Genomic DNA, 24,732 nt, shown 5'->3' with positions numbered 1-24,732 from the left:
AGCGTGACTGCGCCGCCGCCGACGCTCGCGCGACCTGTTTCCGTTTGGAACAAGAGACGGGGACGGCGGGCGGGGGGGTGTTAGCGTCCGCGTCTGCGTCGTCCCGGTTGGAAAAAGCGCCCGGGCCTGTTGTCTGGCGTCCCTGTTCTCCGGCCACGCTGCTGCTGTCAGTATGCTCTTAAAATCCTCGGCATATTGGTGGCACGGGAGAGTCAGAAAAGGATTGCGTCACGTACTTCGTACGGTGTTCGTTAACCCGTAATGACAGGGGCTCGTTGATTTGATATGATCAGAATGCAAAGAGCTAATAATGAGACGGACGGAAGAAAAGACGCACAACATGAATTGACTGTGGGGTTTAACGCGCCGAAACTACACACGTTATGGGGCGCGCCGTAGAGGATGATGATTGATTGATTGTAGGGTTTAACGCGCCGACGCAACGCAGCCGATGAGGCGCGCCGTAGAGGAGGGCTCCGGATTAATTCGGACCACCTGGGGATCTTTAACGTGCACCGAAATCTAGAACACAAGGGCGTTTTTGCTTTTGGGCTCCATCAGAAAAGCGGGCGCCGCGGTCGGGAATCCAACCCGCGACCTTGGGCTCAGCAGCACCACTCCATAGCCACTGAGCCACCGCGGCGGGTGATGCACAACATAGCGTTGTGCGCTGCGCCTTCTATTTATGTTCGCCACGTCCTTAGCACTTCGCATTCTAATTAAGTGATCCATCCCTACTCGTCTCCCTTCCTCTCTTCGAACTACGGCGCATCTAGAAATGAAAGGTGTTCCTTTGCAAATACTTTGCACCTCTTGGACGATAGTGGTCATTTTTATTCCATGAACCCTGATCATGGGGCTACAGTTCACGTGGCATGATACTTATAACGTGGGGGGCGCTTACGGAAGGTTTGGGGGCCTGATGAGGCAACCAATATCAATAGGCGGTTAATCAACGCGCAGGATCTTCGAAGCCTTTCCACTTTCTTAATTAGATTCGCGTCTATTTATAGATCAGGCATGGACTCTCCAGGGCGGCCTTTCAAGGGATAAGGAGCGACAGAGGATAGGGCGCCCAACCGTATCTTGCACGCTTCAGTTTGTTCATGGTAATTTCAAATCTCGCGTGCCCAGTCAGACGTAAACACAATGGAGAGATTGGTGTACGGTTTTCAGGCGTCACGGCCGGCCGTTCTAAACCAGCTCGTCAGGCCCCGCCCACCCTTTGCTCGATAACGGTTACTGCGCGAACAATAAAAGCAAAGTACGGCGGAAATAGACACGACGGAAGCGCATGTCTGATTTCCTCGTACCGGCAGTCTGCCCTCGACATCACCGGAAGATGTCAATTATGGAGCGAATTTCTTTTGTTGGTTGCATAGGACTGGATCATTACGCGCTTGCGGTCGTTGAAGGGACTCTGCAACAGTTGCGATAAACGCTTTCACTCTTTCCTTCGCGTCTGGAAACACTGCGGAAGCTATAGTTATCGCCAGCACGGAGCGGCTCTGCGTGATTAACTCGTCGCAGGAGATAGTCCTCCCGTTTCCGCATTGATTTTGTGGCTTTCTTTTTAAAGTGTCTATCGAATGCGTTCATTGCTGCAACTGAAGGAAAGCCGGCCAACAGCCGCTACATCTCTGTAACGCCAAGACCGGGAAAGAGGTTGATTGTGGGGTTTAACGCGCCGACGCAACGCAGGCGATGAGGCGCGCCGTAGTGGAGGGCTGCGAATTAATTTTGATCACCTGGGGATCTCTAACGTGCGCCGAAATCTCGTACACGCGAGCGTTTTTGCTTTTCGCTTCCATCAGGAAAGCGGCCGCCGCGGCCGGGAATCGAACCCGCGACCTCGTGCTCAGCAGTATAACGCCTTAGCCACTGAGCCACCGCGGCGGGTACCGGGAAAGAGACAAAAATCTTTCCAGGAAGTTTATAAGTTATCTGATGGGCATATAGCTGTAATTTTTGGCTGAGGTACTTAACGACCCTCTAATCTAAGTACTTGATGTGTTGGTTGACTACGTTCTGCAAGCATTTAAGATGCCGAAAAAAGTTGCAACAGTGTTGCAGGGTCCCTTTAACATTGAAATCATCATCATCACCAGCAGCAGCATCGCCATTGCGATCATCAACAACAGTGCGTAGAAAGCTAAGTGCAAAATCAGGGTTGATTCTTTCTTCGAAGGGATTGGCAAGAACACGGAACCTGGTGGCCACTGACAGAGGTCATTGGACACGAACAGCAGTAGTGGGAGAGGGATGAGCGGGTCAGCGGGATCACCCGCAACCCGCAGCACATCACAGCCAATAGACGGGAGACGAGTGCACCGATTTACTGCAGAAGCAAGGACACTGTTTTTCTATACTGCAAGGGATGGTTCGCATCGCATCACAAAAGAAAAAGAAAAAAAAAAACAGCAGCACGGATGGAATAGTTGAGGGAATGGATTATGGAATATGGGTTTCCTTGCTGCCGGTTTGCAGCTGTCTACTGTCATTAGAGAGGTTTAGCAGTACGTCCGTTCCGTTGGTTACGTTGTTACCGGGTTGACCGGGACCCGTCTGTGCCGGCGCGAGCGGAAGGGCGAGGAGGCACGGACATGGCGAAGGCAGGCCCGCGGAACTAATCCCCCTACCGCGACGAACGCCCAAGTGCCCAGACGGGTCCCGGACAACCCGGTAGCAACGTACACGACGGAACGGCCGGGCTGCTAAAACCCTCTATTAGAGAGTTTTGGTACTCCGTACACTCCGTCTGTTCCGTGTTACCGGGACCCGACTGCGCCTGCGCGCGCAGGAAGGGCGAGGGCCGGCCCGCATATCTAATCCACCCTACCGCGAGGAATGCACAAGTGCCCAGACGGGTCCAGGTCAACACGGTACGCATGTACAACACGGAACATACGGAGTGCTAAAACTGTATTGTACCCACCCGCTCTTGCCTCAGGCTCGCTGATAGCCTCAGGGTCAGTCTGTAGGCACAGTTTGCGGTGGAAAATCCTGAAAGCCTGCCGACTCTTTGTACTCTCTCTCTCTCTCTCTCTCTCTCTCTCTCTCTCTCTCTCTCTCTCTCTCTCTCTCTCTCTCTCTCTCTCTCTCTCTCTCTCTCTCTCTCTCTCTCTCTCTCTCTCTCTCTCTCTCAGTAAAAACTAGCAAATACTATGAGAGGCTCGACTTGGTAATATTCTTCGTATTCACTAAATTAGGATTAAGCGCACAAAAGATATGTAATGCGGCAAGATTACTAGAATTAACCGTATTGTTGGGACGGCCGTAATTTTCCTTTTCTGCTTATCAATCTATCAATCAATCAATTTATTAATATCTGAAAATTATACATGGGGCTAATATACAGTTTCCACTATCTTCCTTTATTATTGTGACCAAGTTTCCGAGTGAGCGGTGCTTTATATTTTTATCCTTCCAGAATCGCGCTAAACTAATAACTGCGGCAAAAGGGACACGAAGTGCTACACCCGAAGAGCAAACTTGCAATTGCTTAATTCTTGCAGAAAAAAAACGTCGGGCGCACGTGAAGGATAAGGGAGGGGAAGGTTCAGCGTGTTCTTGAGGGGGTGACTCACCATTCTCGGGAACCGGGTGAACGCTTCCCCTTCCTCTGTGGGCACTGCGGGCGCATCGCTCGTTGGTCCGTCTTCGGAGTCCTCCGCCTGTTTCAAACGAATGTCGCCGTCGAGATTAGGCGCACGTAAAGCGCACGGACTTGCACGTATAGTCAAGGTCAAGTGAAATACGGACTCCAAAATGTGAACCAAGACACGCAAAATTGAAAAATACGGTTCGTGGAGGTATAATAATGGCGCGCTATTGGTATAGTATTTGAAAAGCCACATTTCCCAACGTTGCTGCTGTAATTAAGCCACGCGCCAATTTAATTAACTTGCATGGAAAGAAATTACGCTGTGTGTGTGTGTGTTCTGATTCATATTTTCGTGATCGCGTTTCGTTTATCCATGGCTGTACATGGACACTCAACAGAGGCGTTAAACACTTCTAATTAATTTATCATCTTGATTGATTGTAGGGTTTAACGCGCCGACGCAACACAGGTGATGAGGCGCGCGCCGTAGTGGAGGGCTCCGGATTAATTTCGACCGCCTGGGGATGGTTAACGTGCGCCGAAATCGCGTACACACGAGCATCTTTTGCTTTTCGCCTCCATCAAAAAAGCGGCCGCCGCGGCCGGGAATCGAACCCGCGTCCTCGTGCTCAGCAGTACAATGCCGTAGCCACAGAGCCACCGCGGCGGGTTAATTTATCACCTTAATGGGAGGAACGTAAGAACCACGTTATCGGCTTTTAATATTTTTCTGCCTATTTACGCGCATTCCTTTAGGAAAACGGGGCGTTCAAAAAGAGTGCTTTTTCCCTTTCGCCAAAGTGGTCTCAGCCATTTTAAAGGGGTCATCAAGACAAAATAAGTTTGGTGCATTAAAACTGCTTTGTCTCAATAACAATGACACCATTTTATCGAAAGGTTAAAACAAGTTATCTAGGTATTAAAGGTGAAGTAATGGCTACTCCCCAGCCACTTTGTGGCGAGGTTTCTATGACGTCATAGAATCTCGCTTGTGCGAATCTATGACGTCATATAATCTTGCTTGTGCGAATCTACGATTTCATGGAATCTCGTTTGTGCGAATCTATGACGTCATAGAATCTTGCTTGTGCGAATCTATGACGTTATAGAAGCTTGCCTGTGCGAATCTATGACGTCATAGAATCTTGCTTGTGCGCCTAGGAACGTGACTGGGTGGTTGCAGAGGAGCCTCAAGGTCAGTTTGATCATACCAGTTAAATTTTAATGTGCAGAATTAGCCCACTGGTGAGCACGTTTTAGTGCTATAGCCTCTAATGCGTTATTACTGATGCCGTGTAGCGCGAAATTTGAAAGCTTTTCAACTTTTCTTTCGTTTTCTTCTTAAAAAACCGTCTTTCGCGGCTGGAATTGAATTGAGTGAGCTACCAAATACCAGTACGTTCCTTCATATTTTTGTTTGGCCGCTTTAATGAAGCCGGCTGTCATGGCGACATACTTGACGATGGCCAAGCAGAATTTAGCAAGTTGCGAGCGCTTTCACGCGTAAACACACGTGTAGTCGATAATTGATAATCATCAAACAATCAGTATTTTGTGAGAGCTCACGGGATATTGTACTCGATTTCATTATTCCACGCGAGCCTACAACTATTACGTTCTAAGCTCAGCAAGCGGCGTCTTTGCATTGAAAAAGAAAAAGAAAAATTGCCGTTTTTCACATCAAAACCTAATGGGACAATCGCAAATTTTGCAGAACTTAAGGAACATCGTTGTGGTTTACTGTAAAAATTGGATTAATTTGGGGCGTAAAAGGTTACAGCCTAATTTAAATGCAGAGAATTGCCAAACTTGAAACGTTCGGAATGCGGAATTTTCACAGGCTTTTAAATCACGCTACAAAAGTATCTGTCAAATGGCATTCAGGTTCAGCTAGTTATCAACGCAAGGAAAACGTCTAAGTAATGTTTTGCCCAGATACTGTGGCTCTCGTAGTGTCGAAGTATCTGAAATGCTGAGGGATTTGCCATAAGGGAGATATTTTGACTGCTTCGGTTAAATGAGCAAACGTAACTTGAACTGGTTATAACTTCATTGGGTACTTTTGGGCACTTGAGACTACGAAAATGCCCCTGTGCCGAGATTTCGACACAAGTTCGAGATCACAAGATGTCAAACTATATCTAGCCCTCCACAAAAGCGCGTAAAACCGCAAAAATTTATCATTTTATATGAAAATTTGTTAACTTCAGCTTGTGTGTTGGCATAACCGAACATTTCCTGTGCGAGAATACGCCGTTACTCACTGTCGGTCGACGCGGGTGGGTTTGATTTACGACGAACGCATTTTTTTACCTGCCGTTTTAGTTTCCGTCGTCCGTTGTGAATTTTGATTCGCCAGTTGGTTAGCGCAGTTTTCTGCGAAAGGATGAACTGGGACAACAAAAAGGCACTGAAGTTTCTGTGACGCAATCCAGGCGGCTAGAAACCGCAGTAGCGTCCATCGGCGTCGGTGGTTCAGGTTGGCGTTTCGCCCAACCAGAGTCGCTCTGCGCGTGCGCGCACTATGGCACCCCTGTACTTCTCGATGTCAATGACCTCCAACTTATTTTTAACTTCTCTTATTTCTTTTGTAAAAGTTCCAGGCTGTTGAGCCTCAATGCCTAGCAAGAAGTGCAATTGGCTTTGTAGTTGTGTTTCCTCCTCCTTTTCTTTATGGCGTATGACGGACGATCTTTCTATTGCACTTATCTTAACGTCACTTTTTAGCTGTTCCCAGACGGTGATAAGTGACCCACTTTCTGTTCCGATTGCCTCCTCTAATCTTTTCTTTACACCAGTTGTGAATGGTTCATCATTCAGTAATTTTACATTTAATTTCCAGGTATCCCAGCTAAAGCGAGTTTTCCTTTGCTTCTGACCTATTGTAAACGTCACCATGCTGTGGTCGCTGAAGGACAGCGGTTTCACGTTGTAGGCCTCGCACAGAGGCACAAGACCCAGTGATACGTAAACTCTGTCCAATCTTGCGTGACTTTCACGTTGAAAATGTGTGTACTGTGGTGCATTCATGTTCGACAGAACACACGCGACGTCCTCCAGGCCAAACTCATGCACTAGGCTATTTAAAACCATCGCACTCAAATCATGTGTCGGCGGTTTTTTTGCTCTATCAGCGCTCGAACAGACGCAGTTGAAATCGCCAAGAAATATTACGTGCCTATCGCAGTTTAAATACACTTTCAAACTTTCAAAAAAAGGCGGCGATCCACTTCCTTATTTGGCGCATATACACAAATCACTCTCCATGCCATTTCCGAGTACAAAAAATCGCACACAATAAAGCGACCGCGTTCGCAAACACTGACACTTTCTTCAAAAATTCCCACAGAATTACGCAGAAAAATCGCACATCCAGCCGACGCGCCTACCGAGTGGGACACGCAAACGTTATATCGTGCTCTGAAAGTTTGCACCATCCGGTCCGTTTGCTCCTGAGGAGGAGGAGGAGGAATAAACTTTATTTATGCGAGCCTTAGGTGCTGCTGTCTGGGCACCCGCCTGGTGGGGGGTTTCCTCTAGTCCGGGATACCCTGGCCTGCACTGGCCACCCGGGCCCTCTCTACCAGGCTACGCTGGGAGGAGAGGTCGGAGCTGGTCAGTTGTGCCACCCACTGCTCGTAAGTAGGTTGGAGATTGGGAGTAAGGGACGGGGTTTGTTGACACCCCCATACCAGATGGTATAGGGTGCCAGGATGGGGGCAGTATTTGCAAGATGCGGGGTAGAGGGTGGGGTACATTGCATGGAGTAGGGTATTGTGGGGGTAAGAGTTTGTTTGTAGTCGCCGGAGTATTGTACCTTCGGTTCTAGATAGGTGTGGGTGGGGTGCTGGGTATTGTTGGCGCCCGCGCCGGTAGTGGGCGAGTATATCGGCATATTTTCTCAGGGGCGTGGGCTTGAGGATGTCGCCATCTTGAAGTTTGTCACCCTCTCGGGAAACGGCCCGGTGTGTATGCGCGCGGGCGGCGGCGTGTGCCGACTCATTTCCTTTGAGGGCTTCGTGGCCAGGTGTCCAGACAATCTGTAGTTCAGGAAGTTGCTTAATTTGTTTTAGTATAGCCAATGCTGGTAAGGATATTCGTCCGATCAAGAAATTGCGGCATGCAGCTTGGGAGTCTGTCAGTATTACTGTGTAGTTTTCGCAAGTGGTGGCAGCTAGGGCGATAGCAACTTCTTCGGCTGTTTCTATAGATTTTGTAATGGTCGTGACTGCGGTTAACTCTTTTCCGTTGGCGTCGGTCACACTGGCAGCGTGCGCAGATTTGTGGGGGTATGGAGAGGCGTCTGCATAGCGACTGAAGGGGAGGTGGTCATACTGCACATGGATTGCTCGTGCTCTTGCTGCTCGTCGTGCCTTGTTATAGGTCGGATGCATATTACGTGGGATTGGAGCCACTCTGATGTGTTGTCGAATTGGTCCGGGGATGCGTGTCTTCTCGTCTGGTTGTTGTGGGGTCGAATACCCTAGCCGGCGGAGGGTCGCTCTTCCCGTGGTGGTGAGTTGGAGGCGTGTGAATTGAGAAATTCGGTGCGCTTCTTGGATTTCTTCCCACGTATTGTGGACGCCCAGTTGTAGTAACTTGCTTGTTGCCGTTTTAGGGGGCAATCCTAGTGCGGTTTTGTAGGCTTGCCGTATCGCGGTGTTCAGTTTGTTTTGTTCGGAGGGTTTCAGGGCTAGGTAAGGAGCACTGTATGCAATCCGGCTGATAAGGATGGCTTGGATTATGCGCAGAGTATCTGATTCTTGGAGGCCAAATCTTCGGTGAGAAACTCGATGGATAAGATGCATTAATTGTGAGAGAGTACGTTGGAGTGGCAAAATTGTTTGGGCACCCGACCCGTCTTTGGGAATAGTGAGTCCCAAAATTCGGAGGTGGGGGACGTTAAGAACGGGTTGATTATTGATGCTGAGTTCAGGATCCGGTATAGAGTTGGCGCGCTGTTTAGGTGTTCGTTTACACAGTGTAAGTAAGGCGGATTTTTCTGGGGCACATTCCAACCCCCGGGCTTGCAGGTATTGTTGTACTACTTGGATGGCACTTTGGAGGGCGTCTTGTTGGTCACCTATGGAGCCCGTAGGAGTCCAGAGTGTCAGATCGTCGGCGTATAGGGCGTGTCGCAGGTTGGGGATAGTTGTCAACAGAGGAGGTAGATCTTTCATACCGATGTTGAACAGTAATGGAGATATCACTGAGCCTTGGGGGGTTCCTTTAGGCATAGTTTTGAAAACGTCGGAACGGAGGTGCCCGATTCCCACCGTTGCAGTGCGATTGGTTAAGAATGAGGCAACGTAGTCGTAGAGACGTTGGCCGCAGTTAGTAGAGGCGAGACCTTGTAGGATTGCTTGATGAGTGATGTTGTCAAATGCTCCTTTGATGTCTAGAGCGAGGATCGAGAATTTGTGGTGATTGGTAAGTTTGTCAATGATATCTTCTTTCATTGATTGATTGATTGATTGTGGGGTTTAACGCGCCGACGCAACGCAGGCGATGAGGCGCGCCGTAGTGGAGGGCTCCGGATTAATTTAGACCACCTGGGGATCTTTAACGTGCGCCGAAATCTCGTACACACGGGCGTTTTTGCTTTTCGCCTCCATCAGAAAAGCGGCCGCCGCGGCCGGGAAACGAACCCGCGACCTCGTGCTCAGCAGCGCAACGCCTTAGCCACTGAGCCACCGCGGCGGGTATATATCTTCTTTCAGTTGAAGTAGAACATCTTGGGGTGAGAGGTGTGAGCGGAATCCATACATCGTATTCGGTAAGTAACCGTTGTCCTCTATGTGGGGTGAAAGTCGGTTGTGGACCATGTGTTCTAGGAGTTTTCCAACACATGAGGTTAATGAGATGGGCCGCAAATTTTTTGTATTCAGAGGTTTTCCCGGCTTGGGTATGAGGGTTATTTCTGCGTGTTTCCATTGTGGTGGTAGGGAGCCAGATGTCCATTGGTTGTTGATGTACTGTAGTAGGCTTTCTAGGGCTATTGGGTCGAGGTTGCGAAGTAGTTTGTTCGGAATTTTGTCTTTTCCTGGGGTGGTGTTTCTTGTGAGGTTACGCACTGCGGCTTCCATTTCGGCTATTGAAAAAGGTTCATCTAAGTCTAGATTGGGGGTACCGGTGTATGGTGGGATAACTTGCGTTTGGTTTGCCGATGTTGCTTTGAGGGGTTTCTCTAGTTCTTGTATGAGGTCTTGCTCAGTGCCCGGATGGTTGTGTATCAGTCTACGTAGTTGATGCGCCGTCGTCGATTTGGATTCTTTTGTTCCCATGAGGGAGCGGAGAAGATGCCAGGTACGACGGGTTCCCAGGGTTCCTTGAAGTTTATTGCAAAACTCCGACCAGTTTTGTTGGCTTAAATTACGAGCGTAAGTTTCTGCTTCGACCGTGAGTTTGGCGATGCGAATCCGGAGCTTACGGTTTGTCTTGCGTTTTCTCCATCGTTTAAGGAGTCCGTTTCGGGCTTCCCAGAGGTGTAACAGGTGGGCATCAATGGCTGGGTTATCTTCAGTTAGCGCTAACTCTTTGGTATGTTTCGAGGCTTCTGTGAGGAGCTGTGCGGTCCATTCTTCTATATCGTCGATGGGATCGGTGGGGGAGTTTTCACGAAATTTTTTCCAATCTGTCAGTCTGGCCGTGCCGATTCGCTGCTGATTGTTTTTGCGGTGTGGGATTTGAAGTTGGATGATGTAGTGATCGCTGCCTAAGGTTTCGTCCAGGCAGGACCACATGGCATCGTTGATGTTAAAGGTGAACGTGAGGTCAGGGGAGGTGTCTCTTGAAACACTGTTGCCGATGCGGGTGGGGGTGCCGTAGGTATTGCAGAGACAGAGATTATTTTGTTGAGCGGCTTCTTGAAGCCGAGTTCCTTTCCGGTTATTTCTCAAATAACCCCAAGCTGTGTGCGGAGCATTGAAGTCTCCGAGGACAACGAGTTTATGTCCTTTGGTGCGTTGGCGTACGTGTTTTAGTAGTCGGTCAATTCCAGAGAGGGATGAGGTGGGTGAGCTGTATATATTTAGAACGTAAAGGCTGGTATGGGACTTCCGGCGGGGCAGCAGTTCGATGAATGTGTAGTCTATTGTGGTGGGAAGGGTATGTGCCTGCGCCGTTTGGGAGGCTTGGACTAGGATGGCCGTTCTGGATTTGGGGTCTGTGGTGTATGCTGTGTATCCTCGTAATGCAATGTGGTCGGTGTCAGTTTCTTGTAGGGCAATGATGTCAGGTGAATTTTGCTGTGTAAGTGGAAGGAGTGAGGCTTGCTTGCTTCGGTACGATCGACAGTTCCATTGCCATACAAGTAGCGAGGACGGAGGCGTTGAGTCGTGCATAGGTGGATTAGAAGGTGTCATCGTGGGATGGGAGGTTAGGGGTTGCGTTGTTGGGGTCTTGGGGAGCGGTGTGTTGTTTGGGCTTTTTATGGGCTTGGCGTTCCGTTTCTTCGATGGCGACTAGGCGTTCTTCTAGGGCAGCAAAGCGGCTGTTGAACTGGTTGCCCATTTCACGTATAAGTGTTTCTATGCGGCCTACATCCGAAGAGGGAAGGGAGGGGCCTTGCATGTTGGCAGCGATTGTGGGTATGGGTACTTGCGGTGCAGAGGGTGCTGCTGTGACTTCTTGACGTTGTAAAGTCAAGAGTTCTATTTTAGTTAGCAGCTCGTGAATGCGCTGTTCTAAGGTGGCAGTGCGCTTTTCCGTAGCTTCCAGCTGTTGGCGTAGGCGCGCGTTTTCTTCTTCGAGGGTGTGGATGCGGGTGTCGGTAACGGAGGTAGGGGGTTGGTTGGGGTGTGTGGGCAGGGAGGGGAATTGGTCAAGAGCAGTGGGCTGTGAGGTGACGACAGCTGACCAGCTCACCTGGGTTTGGGCTGGGCGATGAACGTTCTGTGGATGAGGCATCGACTGGGTTTGACGATCCGGCGGGTTATGGAAGGTCTGCTGCTTGGCGGATGCTCGTTCCCGGACCCGGACAGGTGGAGGCGGAGGGCGGAGTTTTCTGCGGCAGTCCTTGCTGGCCGTGGGGTGATCTAGGCCGCAGAGTTGGCAAGTAGGTGTACACTCATGACCAGGTGTGGGGTTTCTGGCGTGGCACTGGGCGCATACAGGCGCATCAGGGTTAGGACAAACGTCCTGTCTGTGTCCAAGTTCACCACACAGAGAACAGCACTGCACAGTTTGTCGATACGGGCGGCACCGCGTGAAGAGACCGTAGGCCTTGATGTAGAAAGGTACATGTGGTCCTTCAAAAGTTACGACGGCAGAGGTGGAGGTGCCCAACATTCGCGCATGCAGTATACGGGGTCCATTGGACGCGAGAATGTAGGGTAACTGTTCCGTCGTGGTGCCCTGGTCCAATCCATGAATCACTCCACGAACCGTACCAGGAGGTGGCTTTAGGTAGGGTAGCACTTCGTAGGCTGCTGCACCAAGCTGTAGTGTATTAACTTCAGAAAGTGCCATGGCGCAGTTTTCGTCGGGCGTGCTCGCGACAATTAGATTTTGCAACGCTTGCGGTTGTATCGTTACATAAGCGTTGAACACGTGCTCCGGGATTTTACTTGCCTGTTTTATGCTTTGGGTCATTTGTCGGCCATTATAGGCAGCTACACGAAGTCCTGTGCGTGGTCGGTAGATCACTTTATAGTCTTTATCAGGTAGTCGTGGCGTCGGTGTGCTTCTTGGAGTGGTTTGTTGGGTGCATGGCACAGGAAACGGGGATGTGGGCGGCGCTGCTTGTTGTTTGAGGTTTCGGCGCTCTCGTAGAATCTGCTTCCAGGGGCCTGGTGGCGGGATTGTGCGTCCGCTGAGAGTGTCGAACTCCATCGCGGTTTCCGTAGCCGTGTGCGTGGCGGCAGGTGCGGTGTTGATCTGCGCCGGGAGAACCGGCGCGGCGGCGGCTGTGGCGGTGCTGATCTGCGCCGGGTGAATGGTGGCAGCTGGGTGTTGATTCTGCGCCGGGAGAACCGGCGCGGCGGCGGAGGGGGCGGTGTTGATCTGCGCCGGATGCATGGTGGCAGCTGGGTGTTGGTTCTGCGCCGGTAGAACCGGCGCGGCGGCGGCGGCGGCAGCCAGCTGGGCGGCAGTAGGCCTAGCGGTGGCCGCCGGCGGGGTCAGTTCTTCCGCTGGTGATTTTGGCCGAATATGTGGACCGAGGTCGACGTGGGTGGTATCAACGTGACCGGCGTGCTGGTGGGAAGCCGCTGATAACTATTTAAGCGTTTGACGTGCCCTTGGAAAGCCAAGAACGGTCGAAGAAGCTGGAGCCCATGCAAGGTGCGCGTGTTCGGCGTGGCCCCCTTTGCTCCTGACTTTCAATTTTCGTCTCTTGAACGGCGATTATGTCGATATCGTCTTCCAGAAAAAGGCGGTTAAGCTGGTACTGTCTCCTTTTTGACGACAGGCCCCTGACGTTGATTGTTGCCACCTTAAGTGCTGAAAGGAGATTCGTTGCCATTCACATTAATGAGCGTGTGGACAGGATGGTGCTTTCATTAATGCCAGGAAGAGGAGTGAACCGCTGTAGTCAGCCAAATGCACCGTCGAAATGACATAGAAGCTGTCATGTGCCCCATACCAATTTATGGCACCTGTTCCGACCTCGACAATATCCTTACGTTGTCCTGCCCACCCATACACTACAGACAGCACCACGAGTACGGGGCGTGGATTCAAAAGCAGCGCAGAATACACTACTGAATTACGGGCCTGGAGTCTCAGACACAAGGATGACCGACGCTGGCTCACTCGCCCACCGGCGCACACCACTCGCGCGACTACGTCGGCGTCTTCGCCGGCGTCGACGCTGGCTCCCTCCTGTCCGGGGGGACGCTACGCTTGGGCTTCTGTGTGGAACGCCGCCCCAGCAAACGTTCCCTGAGTGACGAAAAGGGTTATGCGCTAAAGAATGAGATTAAAGCTATTCGATACAATAATGTGGTTTCTAGGGACCCTGAAGTCGTGGAGCGCGCGTTTTTTGAACATTATAAGGAACTGCTGGGAACTGAAAAGCAAGGCAGTAAAGATTACGAGCTAACTTTCTTGCCGTCAATGCCAAAGTTAAGTGATGATGACAGAGCAAGCATGGAGGCGCCGATCAGTTTGCAGGAGATAAATAACGCCATCGACGAATTATCCATAGGGAAGTCACCGGGGCCGGATGGATTGGGAACCGAGTTTTACAAGTTCTTCAAAGAAGATATAGCATTAATTTTGTACAGGGTCATAACGGAAGCGTATGAATCCAAGAGAACACCGCCTTCGTTTCGGAATAGTCATATTGTGTTAATTCCTAAAACTGATGATCCTGAAAAGCTGTTGGCGGTAGAGTCGTATCGGCCAATCAGCTTAACGAATGTTGATTACAAAATTTCCATGAAGGTTTTGGCTAGAAGATTGCAAGGAATAATAAAAACAATTGTTGGAACCCATCAAACATGTGGAATTCAGGGACGATCTATTTTTACCAATATTCATGTCGCTAGAAGTGTATTAGAGTGTTGCGACGCTCTAGGGGGCCACGTGGCGATGATCCAAATTGATTTGCAGAAGGCCTTTGACCGTGTTGCGCATAACATTCTTTTCTCAGTGTTAGAACACGTTAACGTAGGATCCGTCATCCTCGAAGGTGTAAAGATGTCGTACACTCAGTGCTCAGCTCGTGTTATTGTAAACAAAAAAGTGGGACGAAGTTTTGATATACTGTCGTCGGTGAAGCAGGGGTGCCCCTTGAGTCCCTTGTTGTTTGCAATTTATCTTGAACCCTTTTGTTTAAAGATTCTTCAAAATGAAAATATACACGGATTCCGTTTGCAGTGCAGTGAAGTTAAAATTTTGTCATATGCCGATGACATCGCTGTTTTTTGTAGTGATAGGAAAAGTGTGAGGGAGGTGGTGAACGATCTAAAGCGATTTTGCGAGTTGTCTGCCAGTGCAGTTAACTGGAACAAGTGCATAGGATTTTGGCATGGTGACTGGCAAAGTAAGCCAGTGTTCTTCGAGAACATGCCTTGGACGACAACTCCGGCCAGGTATCTGGGCATCCCCCTTGAAAACTACCAGGATGCTAGAGAGTACTGGGACGGAGAAACTGATAGAGTTAGAGAGAAATTAACACAATGGGGGGGAAGGGATCTGTCAATGTTTGCCCGCGCATCAGTATGTAATGTGTTTGCTGTTGCCAAGGTATGGTACGTCCTACAGGCGATTTGTATGTCAAGAAGGAACATACAAAAGCTGCACAGAGTGTTTGCGGTGTTTTTGTGGGGCTCAAGTTGGGAGCGCATGAGTCGAACTAATTTGTTTCGCTCGGTGAAAAGTGGTGGATTGGGACTGGCACATTTGTTTATCCGACAAATAGTTTCTAGGTTTATGTTTCTGAGAGATCAGAGAGATTGCTTTCTACGTACTGTGGTACAAGCCCGACTACGTGATGTCATTCCAGACTATGTAGTTTCAACTTCTGAAATGCGATGTGTACGTGTGCGTGGGTTCTTGCGGGAAGTTGTGGATGCTTTTAGGATTTTAAGGGTTAGGTTTTCCTTGGAGTATTTGAGTAGTGTACCGCGAAAACGTTTGTACAAAGATATGATTGATGTGTGTCTGCCTGTTCCGGTTTATCGTCAGTTATATGCAGTGGGTTCAGGAAAAGATGTTCTAAAAAGAGTGAAACGAATGCCAGTACGTTCATCTGTTAAATCTTTCTTCTTTAAACTTCATAGCGGCACGCTTCCAGTAAAACCCTGGCTGCAGGAAAAAGGACTATATGTACACCCATGGACACTTAACTGTAGACTATGCCAAAAGCTGGAAACAATTGAGCACATTTTTCTGGACTGTTGGGATGCGGTGTTTCACTGGGACATCCTCCAACGAACCCTGAAAAAAGACTTACCATTAACGCCTTATGGCATTCGCTTTTTGCCCGTAAACAACGATGGAGGCGTGCCCTATGATATGTTCATGGCACTTAGTCTGCATTCTATGTGGAAAACTCGCATGGCGGTTCAAAATGCCGAAGAGGATGCTCGCACAGTGCGAGAGTACTTCATTGAAAGCGTTGCTTATATAAGAGAAGTTTATCGAGTGATGCCGGAAGAGCCTGAGTGGTTACCCATTCTGGATGTTCTAGCGCAATTTAAGATGTTTTAAGCCACTCCCTTCAGCCGATTGGTGGCTGGAGCTAGTAATTTGTGTACTGAACAGTGCGTGTTGTGTTGTCGCCAAGCAGGCAATAAAGAAAAAAAAAAAAAAAGCGTCGGTGGTTCAGTGGTAGAATACTCGCCTGCCACGCGGGTGGCCCGGGTTCGATTCCCGGCCGACGCAAGTTTTTTTTTTTTTTTTTTTTTTCTTACCTGGCTTCTCTTTTTTTCTTATCGTTTCTAAGTTTGCTGATATCGACTTTACCCTGGCCGCAAGCCTCATTTCCCTACGATAAAAAAACCGCACTCTGAAAATTAACATCTGGCCACGGGAAACCGTGGGCCATATGCTAATGTTCCATGTTCGAAAACAGAATTGCGCAGGTAATTCAACAACGCAGAAATAGGTGAGGATCACACGCGGCGATACAAGGACATGTGTTCCCCGACCTTTTTGTTTGCTCTTTTTACGTCTTACAACGATCCACTTGCGAACAATGTCGAGTGTTCTAAAAATATCGACCGTTGTAAGAACCCCACGGACACCCCGGGATTGTTCATTACGGGTGAGGATACTGTGATTGGACGCTGGCAAACGGGGAAGTTCTCACGGTTTACTTCAGAATCGTCTGAATCACGGGCGAATGCGTAGTGGTCGCGGGGTTTGCGGCATTGCGTCAATGCGCATTTAAGAGATCCAGACCAGGGATTTCTACACCCTCCCCAACACTCCCTAGCCCCCCCCCCCCCCCCTTCCCCCCCGGGAAGGATTTCTACACACCCACAAAATGCTTCCACAATTACGAGCACCCTGCCCAGGGTTTTATACCCCCCCCCCCCTCACCTCCACCGCCCCCAACATCCCCTCAAAAGGATTTCGACCTCCCTCCGAAATCGAAATTCTTGATAAACCCCTCCTCCAAGCAAGCGTTAGACGGTAGCCCTAGTGTGTGAAGACGAAGGCTGGATCCCGGTGTCTTGGGAAGCGCGCGCGAAAAACTCGTTGTTAGAGGATAAGCAGCTGCTTTTTCCGCGCGACCTTGCCGCTCTATTTAAAGTGGAGGCGCCGTCGCCCTCGTGGCCCAATGGATAAGGCATCGGTCTCCTAAACCGGGGATTGCGGGTTCGAGTCCCGCCGAGGGTAGTTCTTTTTTACGTATTTTTAGCCTCAAATGCGCTTTGTCGTTTTCCCTTTGCTTAAAAAAAAATCTAAGTAAGACGCGGTTCGAGTGCTTCAAAATCCGGACTTAATGGTGTTTTTCGTAGTTGGAATATTTTTTTTCCCGTTCGCATTCAAGGACACATCCCAGTTCGCATTAAAAGACTCAGTTCTTCGGGTTCGTTTCCCGGCCACAGCGGCCGCTTTTCTGATGGAGGCGAAAGGCAACAACGCCCGTGTACGAGATTTCGGCGCACGTTAAAGATCCCCAGGTAGTCAAAATTAATCCGGAGCCCCCACTACAGCGCGCCTCATAGCCTGCGTTGCGTCCGCGCGTTAAACCCCACAATCAGTCAATCAATCAAGGCTCAGTTCTTCGACATGGACATGGTAAGGACGTTGATGTTCGCTAATCGTAAAGGGAAAGCGAATTGAATGGGTCTTATTTTCGATAGTGTCAGGTTTCGATGCGGGGAGCCGGGATGTCGCGTTACGGTACCGTAAACCCGTGCTGGTCACGTGGGTGGCCGATCTCATTGAAATTACTGTTAATGCAGACACACCGTTTGATGCGTGGACGGCGCCATAGAGGGACCTGCGGTGTACACCATGGTGATACCCTTTCCGCAGAATATTGATAACACCTATGAACAATGAACATTGAACTTCATTGGCATCATACCCTTTCCCAGATTTCATGCCCAGATTTGGTTTTGCTTGTGTTTATTACAGCAAAGCTGTCTATGGCTAGGATCCAGCAGATCGTCTCCGGTAACAGAGCGATGTAGACAAGAATCGCTAGCGAGCGTAGCGCCACGTTGCAGAGACCACTCAAATCCCCGGGATCGTAAAACCGCACGCCACACCCCCGGTGCATGGAAAAAATGATCTTAAATTAAAATGTCCTACGGCATTCATATTTTAATACAGGATGGCTTATATTTCCTTTAAAAATTGGCTGGCGATTACGATACTCCCTAATGCGATTTTTGGGCGCAGCTGTACGGGCAGGTCGTTTAGCAGCAGTGGCAGACGACGCAGTTCGACCAGTTGCGTCGTCGTTCATTTCTCAGCAAGAACTGGCTGAGAGCGCATTTGCGCGTTCCACAATAGCCGCTGCAGATGCGCACGACCGGTTGCGTCACTCTCAGTTGAGCACTCACTCCTGATGACTGCAGTGCGCTGGGGCAGCACTTACTCGTGGGTTCTCTCGACGGTGAGCCTCTGCGGCGGCGGTGCGAAGTGCGTCTCAGGAAGGGACCGCCAACTGCAACTTAGGCCGGGTTCAGACTGTTGTCGCAACTGTCGTAATATCTTTAAATAATGACGTCATTTGACGTCTGAGCCAACCCAACTGCGTGAAACGCCGTTGTTTTTTAAGTCCATAGCGCACGATACGGCAGTTACGTCGGTAGTCTGAACTTAGCATTAAGCGAACGCACATCATTGCCACGCGAAAGTTTTCGCCAAGCGTCGAGCGCCTCGTGCGGGCACAGCAAACTGCCCCGTCCCTTCCCCCCCCACAAACTTTCGGAGAGCGCTGGCTCGCGCCGCCACGGCAAACCGCTCTCTCTCTCTCTCTCTCTCTCTCTCTCTCTCTCTCTCTCTCTCTCTCTCTCTCTCTCTCTCTCTCTCTCTCTCTCTCTCTCTCTCTCTCTCTCTCTCTCCTGATTTCGCGGCATTCTCCTCCTCTGCGTTCTCTTCACTCGTCGGTCTTTCCATCATTGGCTCGGTCACGACGACGCCGACGCGGCTGAGTCCAGAGACGGGCGCCAAAGGGCTGCGCCCTAAAATGTCTTCCCAGCAATTCATTTGTGTTAGGAGGTGAAGCAGACTTTAAGGAGATCGTTGTAAGCTTGACCTTTGTAAGATGGCTTTCCCACATCGAGAGTTCCACAGTGAATCACGTCAATTTTTCGGAGGGAATACTATTGCAGAAAGTGGCTATAACGCTTGTTTTATTGAAACTATACCGAAACAAATTATGACAATTCGTCGCTAAGACGACTCTAACACAATGCCGGGTTTTATATAGTTTTCAAAATTACATGGTCCACAGTGAAATTGTAAATATTCTGGAATTCTCGTCCGCTGTCAATACGTATGGGATTCTACGGGAGGGAAACGGACAACCCCATGTTTGTCCACCGGAACAAAACTCTAGTTCGCCAAAAGTTTATTCGGTAATTAACCAGGAACTATGTTCGATCGAAAATTACAAACAAACGTGTTTTGCTTCGTACACCCTTCGGACTACGACCCAGTCCAAGCTCACGCTGAGGCGTGGCACAGCAGCCTCGCTGGTCAACCTACTTCACAGAGTGAAAGGGCACTAAATTTTTTTGTCTGAGTTAAAACTTTTTCTTGTATACGAAGAGGAATTGATTGATTGATTGTAGGGTACGTCTAACGCGCCGACACAACGCAGGCGATGAGGCGCGCCGTAGTGGAGGACTCCGGGTTAATTTTGACCACCTGGGGATCTTCAACGTGCGACGAAATCTCGTACACACGGGCGTTTTTGCTTTTCCCGGGTTCGATTCCCGGCCACAGCGGCCGGGAATCGAACCCGCGACCTCGTGCTCAGCAGCGCAACGCCTCAGCCACTGAGCCACCGCGGCGGGTTATGCGAAGAGGAAGCTTTGAGATTTAATTTCGCCCTGCCGAATGCCCTTTACTTCGGAAAAAAAATTCGGTTACCGCTTGCAGTGCGTATTAAAATATGGTAGGACAGACAGACAGACAGACAGACAGACAGACGGACGGACGGACGGACGGACGGACGGACGGACGGACAGATGGACAGACGGACGGACGGATGGACGGTCCGACCGACCGGCCGACGGATCAGCATTTTCGCGTTTGAAGAGCCCTAGAAAGACTATAGTCTTTAAAAACAGTGAAAACTAAATGGTGCAGAGAGGAAGACATCTTGGGGCAGGAGCTGGGCATCAAATAAAGGCACGCGTTGACATCGCGAGCGTGGCGCACCGTGGCGACATGCGCCATGTCGAAGTCCTTGATCGGAGAAGTTTGATCACAGTCCTTGATCGGGGTCCTTGATCGAGAAGCGTTGTAACGGCCTTACGCAACAAACGACGAGGAAGGGACTTCTGAAAGGCACTTTTTGCTGCTGAAACAAACGCAGGAAACGAAAGTTTCACCGGCAAAACGTTTGCGCCGAGTTTGCTGAGGTTCACGTTCGTAGGCAATCTAGCCTCGAACCGGTTCTCCAATGCACCAAATAAGGCGGGTAATTCAAGAAGCGGCTGTGCTGTGTGCGCATTTCAGAGGGAGGTAGGCTTTAGGGTGTAATAATGGTGAACACTGTGTTCACGGAGGAAGGCGATTGATTTCATTCACCCGGATTTGTTCACTTAAAACGCTCTGAGATACGCTTTTAGCAATTTCTGCACAGAAAAGCACTTGCACAAGTATGCCCATTGCATAGACACAAAAACGAGCGACCGACAGTGCCTGGGCCCCTTCCAAGAGGCGAAAGTTTCTGCAAGGACGTCGTGTCAGAGATTCCTGTCAAATTAATTGAGCGTAATAATTCATCATTACGCGTTGACAGGTCTCTTTCACTTCGTATCACCGAGGCCCTATTACCCGATATGCTGGCACATATTCGGAACATGTAAACCATACCTGGTAAGTGCGCGTGTGTTGCTTTAAAGATATGAGGGCAAAGATGCAGCCGATAACTTCATCTCGGGTTGAGAAAACCTCGATCAAGGCGTTGGCAGTCAGGGAGGACGGGGATGGAAAGAAGAGAGGCCAAAAACGAAAGAGATGAGTGTCCCCACAATTCTCCCATCACCACTCCATGCATCATTTTTTGGCACAGCGCATTCGTAGAGCCTTCCACAGTTATAAAACTGGAATGCTGCAGGTTGCCAAGCTAATTAGTGTATACTAGCATTAATACATTATGTGTGAGATTGTACGTCGAAACTGGAGCATTGCCGATCGATACAGGCTTTGCAAGGGTGAAAGGAAGGCCACTTTCGTTGCCCAACATTGGCATGGTCCTCTTTTGGCTCCAGTGGTCGAGCCGTTGCAAACAGGCTTGAGTTTCTTCCGCTTTCTCCGTTCACCCGTGTCGGCCGTGTTGCAACAGGCCTTGAGGGCTACCTCAAATGGGAAAATTTTTGTCTGTCTGTCTGTCTGTCTGTCTGTCTGTCTGTCTGTCTGTCTGTCTGTCTGTCTGTCTGTCTGTCTGTCTGTCTGTCTGTCCGTCCGTCTGTCTGTCTGTCTGTCTGTCTGTCTGTCTGTCACTCGATTCAGCCATTCAAACAAAATTTCTAATAATTCAACAAGAATTATAGGCAAAACTGCTCCAAACCACTAAAACCACTGGCGTAGGTAATATATGTTCACTTTATGCCATGCGAAATAAATTGCAGGCTTGCTTGCGGCAAGATGTTAATGCACAACCGACGGAACAAACTCCCCTTAGTAAGTGGTACACACGCACGCACACACAAAAACAACTCGTTAAAAAAAGTGAGGCAAGTTGCGCTCTCTTCCACCAGATGGCGTGTTCGCGATGCCCGCGCGGGAAAGTTGAAGGAGATTAAGGAAATCGGCATTATATTAACCACTATATGAGTGAGAGAGGAGGTAGGAAAGCGTGCTACTTTGCAGGGGCGGCAGAGGGCCATCGTCTTTCGACGACATTAGCAGCGGAGCAACCAGATACGCGGCCATTATTATGCCACAGCGTTGGTACTCCGAGCCCGTTTGCTCGGTTCCGGTCGTTTTGTGTGCCATGAATATCCCCAAACATGTGTGTTAGCGGTCTACCTACGTAGTTGCGAAATCAGTGCGGAGGTAATTAAGTGCATAAAATTTATTGCAAGTGGGGGGGGGGGGGGGACTGTGGTTATAAGGAACATAAATATTCATCAGGGCTGAGGAGTGCATAGCAACCCTATGCGTCACAGTATACAGGTAGTGTTGTACCACACGAGGACAGAGACTCAGAGAAACGCTTGTACCAGAAGACTAGTCAAATGTCTTAAAGTTTAGCAACATCAATACATTTACGCATAAAATGCGCTTGACCTAAAAACAAAACATTTAAGCGTTTTGAGTGTCATCGCTAGTAAGTTCGGATTCGGTCAGAGTTCGCAGATTTCTATTCTCTGCCAGTTACGCTTGCAGCAGGCACGGGTGTATGCATATAAATAATGCAACGTCAATTATATACCCTTAAAAGGGGCGACTAATTGCTGGCCGGGGGCGGCTGACGGGAGGAACAGCATGATCTTTATCAGTGGGCGCTGACCTTGTTAATCCACCTTTCGATAAGGCTAATTAAGATGGATGATTGTGGTAGCCGCATTAGGCCTGTTGAGAGGAACAGCTTAAGTATGTTGGGGGGGGGGGGGGTGTAAAGGAAGCAAAAGAAGAAGAAAGTCTCACAAGTGTCACATGTAGGAGCTCGCTCCGTCTTCGTGGGCTTGCATCATCGGCTGAGAAACGCCAAATTTGTATGCGGTGTAATCGTCCACTTGATGCACGAAAAACTGTATGCTCAACTGTAGCGCACGATTTATGTGGAACAAGACACGAACAAAAATATTCAAGCACACTTTACAGAAATCTTTACTGGAACGTAAGTGGAATGGTAACTAATACTCCGACAGAGCTCCCTCCCCTCCCTATTGAGTTACACATAACAACGACAAACATAAGAAAAACACAGAGAGAGAGAGAGAGAGAGAGAGAGAGAGAGAGAGAGAGAGAGAGAGAGAGAGAGAGAGAGAGAGAGAGAGAGAGAGAGAGAGAGAGAGAGAGAACTTTTATTAGGAGCATTGCTCAGAAGATCATGTGGAAGTGGTGCACTAATCCCGGGGATCCCTGTGCCGCATCTACCGCGGCTGCCCTCTCTACGAAGATGAGATGGTCCGGCAGGTAGGGGCTAGACAGCAGTGTCTCCCAGGGTCGGAGGGGATAGGAATGGTCGCAATCCTGGGGTAACTTTACATTCAACAAAAATGTGCCCGAGTGTTGGTGCTGGAAGAATTTGCGTCAAACTGAATATTGGCATAAGATCCACATAGATGTCTCGTTACAGTAAATTTTCGTTCGGGTCAACGTAAAAATACGTGGATAACCCTTTTAACTGCAACTTACAGGGAACCAGGTTAAGAGTGCAGGCGCGACTTCGGAATTATCGACCCTTGAGTCCATTGATGATACGTGGCGTCGAGTGCCCGTCGACCCAAATAGTGAAAGTGAAACCACCCCTTCCTGGTATCTCGCCATCGGTCATCCGCGCAAAGGATACCGTTGACATAATCCTCATTATCTGCATGAAAGGCGCAGCGATCGCTTCGCTCTTGGGTGTGATAGGAAGCCCTCATGTTTAATTGAACCTAAGTGGAACATTATTTGAGGCGATTTCTTTTTTTTTTTCGAAATGAGCCAAATCCACCTAAAGCGAATTTGAGAAAAAAATCGGAAATTTGTTACCGGACCTAAATGCAACGCTGTCGAAGGTGTTATATGATATGCTTTACATGCCAGCTAGGGAAAGTTTACGGCCACAAGTAATGAAAACTATGCGGCTAATTTAAGCAATATTGGCATGGATGCGGGTCGTATTGCATTGAAACACTCGACATGATGCGGCATTTTTTTTACGAAAACTTTATTTAAATTGAACTTCAAGAATGGTGCGATGGATTTTTTGGCGGAAAAGGCATTAAACGTATGCGCCAGGGCTTCAAGAACAGTATAGAAGTATACATGAAGAGAAGATAAGTCCTCTTGGCACCATTAGCAGCTCTTTTGGAAATCTTCCGCGGGATAATTTTCTTGGACACGCCTGAAGACACAAAGTAAGCAAGCTCTTCATTGCCTTGCCATGAATTTCCGAAACGCTTCACAAGAAGGCTGCTCCTATCTTCTTCTTCACCTTAATGAGGTGGTTCGTACTCACAGAGGAGGTAGGGGTGGGGGGGATTTGCCAGGGTTTGTAAGCGGCGGCTATTTAGTTAAGTCCTAAAATGGTAAATATGGGTTTAAAAGATAAGTGTAACCAGAGTTACTCCGTAGGGACGAGGGAGACGAGATGAAAGGATTGTTTCACATCTGTCAGTTTAAGTTCGTTCACTTCTTTTTACATTCACTTTGTCGTCGACGTCTGGTGACAGAGTTTTCCCCGATCTCCTTATTGCCGTCTGAAGTTATGATAAGCTAGCTCCGAAAGGTAAAAAAGAAAAAGAAAACGTCTGAAAAACAGTCCAAACAGCCAAGCCAAAAGCAAACTCCCATTCGGCAAATGGGTTTGGCTCATTTCGATCCGTGAAACAGCAGGATCTCGGCTCATTTTGGATTCGAACTACGATATGCGTACGCGTTTGCTGGTCATTATCTAAACTATTTTCTTGCCACCTGGTTTTTAGTGGTAAGTTGCCGAGTTTTTCTTGTAATTGCAGTTTTTTCTGACTTAGTTTCGGTTTGTGAATTTGGCTGTCATTTCGAAAAAAAAAAAAAAGCCTGCCTCGTTTGAGCATCGAACCCCTATCGGACGTATATCGAACACACTAATGGAGCATACATTTTGCGCTTACCGAATTCCAAAAAAAAAAAAAAAAACATTTCTAGTACTGAGTGGGATGAAATATTCGAGAGAAGGTTTGGGGACGCATTTTATTTACCCATATTCAAGATATACATGCTTCGATGTATACCTTCAGGTATAAAGCGCTATTCCAGGAATGGCCTAATTTTCCTGTCCTTTTCCGGGAATCCCCCCGGTCCCCTCGCCTCGACGCTTTGAATGGAGCTCATGTATACGCGCGCGAGGG

The 24,732-nt window shown here is 49.0% G+C and overlaps 1 protein-coding gene and 2 non-coding genes across 3 annotated transcripts in view; 2 read left to right on the top strand and 1 right to left on the bottom strand.

Moving 5' to 3' along the window:
• The window catches only part of LOC144163223 (uncharacterized), a gene marked incomplete at its 5' end in the record, with an annotated part of 44,123 nt that overhangs the window by 16,992 nt on the left and 2,399 nt on the right, over positions 1–24,732 (bottom strand). The window contains one exon of the mRNA XM_077694082.1: positions 3,588–3,674. Coding sequence (XP_077550208.1) covers positions 3,588–3,674 — 87 coding nt within the window. The remainder of the gene's footprint in view (positions 1–3,587; positions 3,675–24,732) is intronic.
• On the top strand, positions 15,864–15,934 carry Trnag-gcc (transfer RNA glycine (anticodon GCC)). The gene has a single exon. It is a non-coding gene; the product is annotated as a tRNA-Gly (tRNA).
• On the top strand, positions 16,822–16,894 carry Trnar-ccu (transfer RNA arginine (anticodon CCU)). Its single transcript has one exon. It is a non-coding gene; the product is annotated as a tRNA-Arg (tRNA).

Source organism: Haemaphysalis longicornis, unplaced genomic scaffold (assembly GCF_048455015.1).
Source record: "Haemaphysalis longicornis isolate Haplotype H1 unplaced genomic scaffold, Haemaphysalis longicornis Haplotype H1 scaffold_12, whole genome shotgun sequence".
Lineage (NCBI taxonomy): Eukaryota > Metazoa > Arthropoda > Arachnida > Ixodida > Ixodidae > Haemaphysalis > Haemaphysalis longicornis.
The sequence above is the reverse complement of the archived record's forward strand: the minus strand, read 5'-3'. Positions and strand labels throughout refer to the sequence as shown.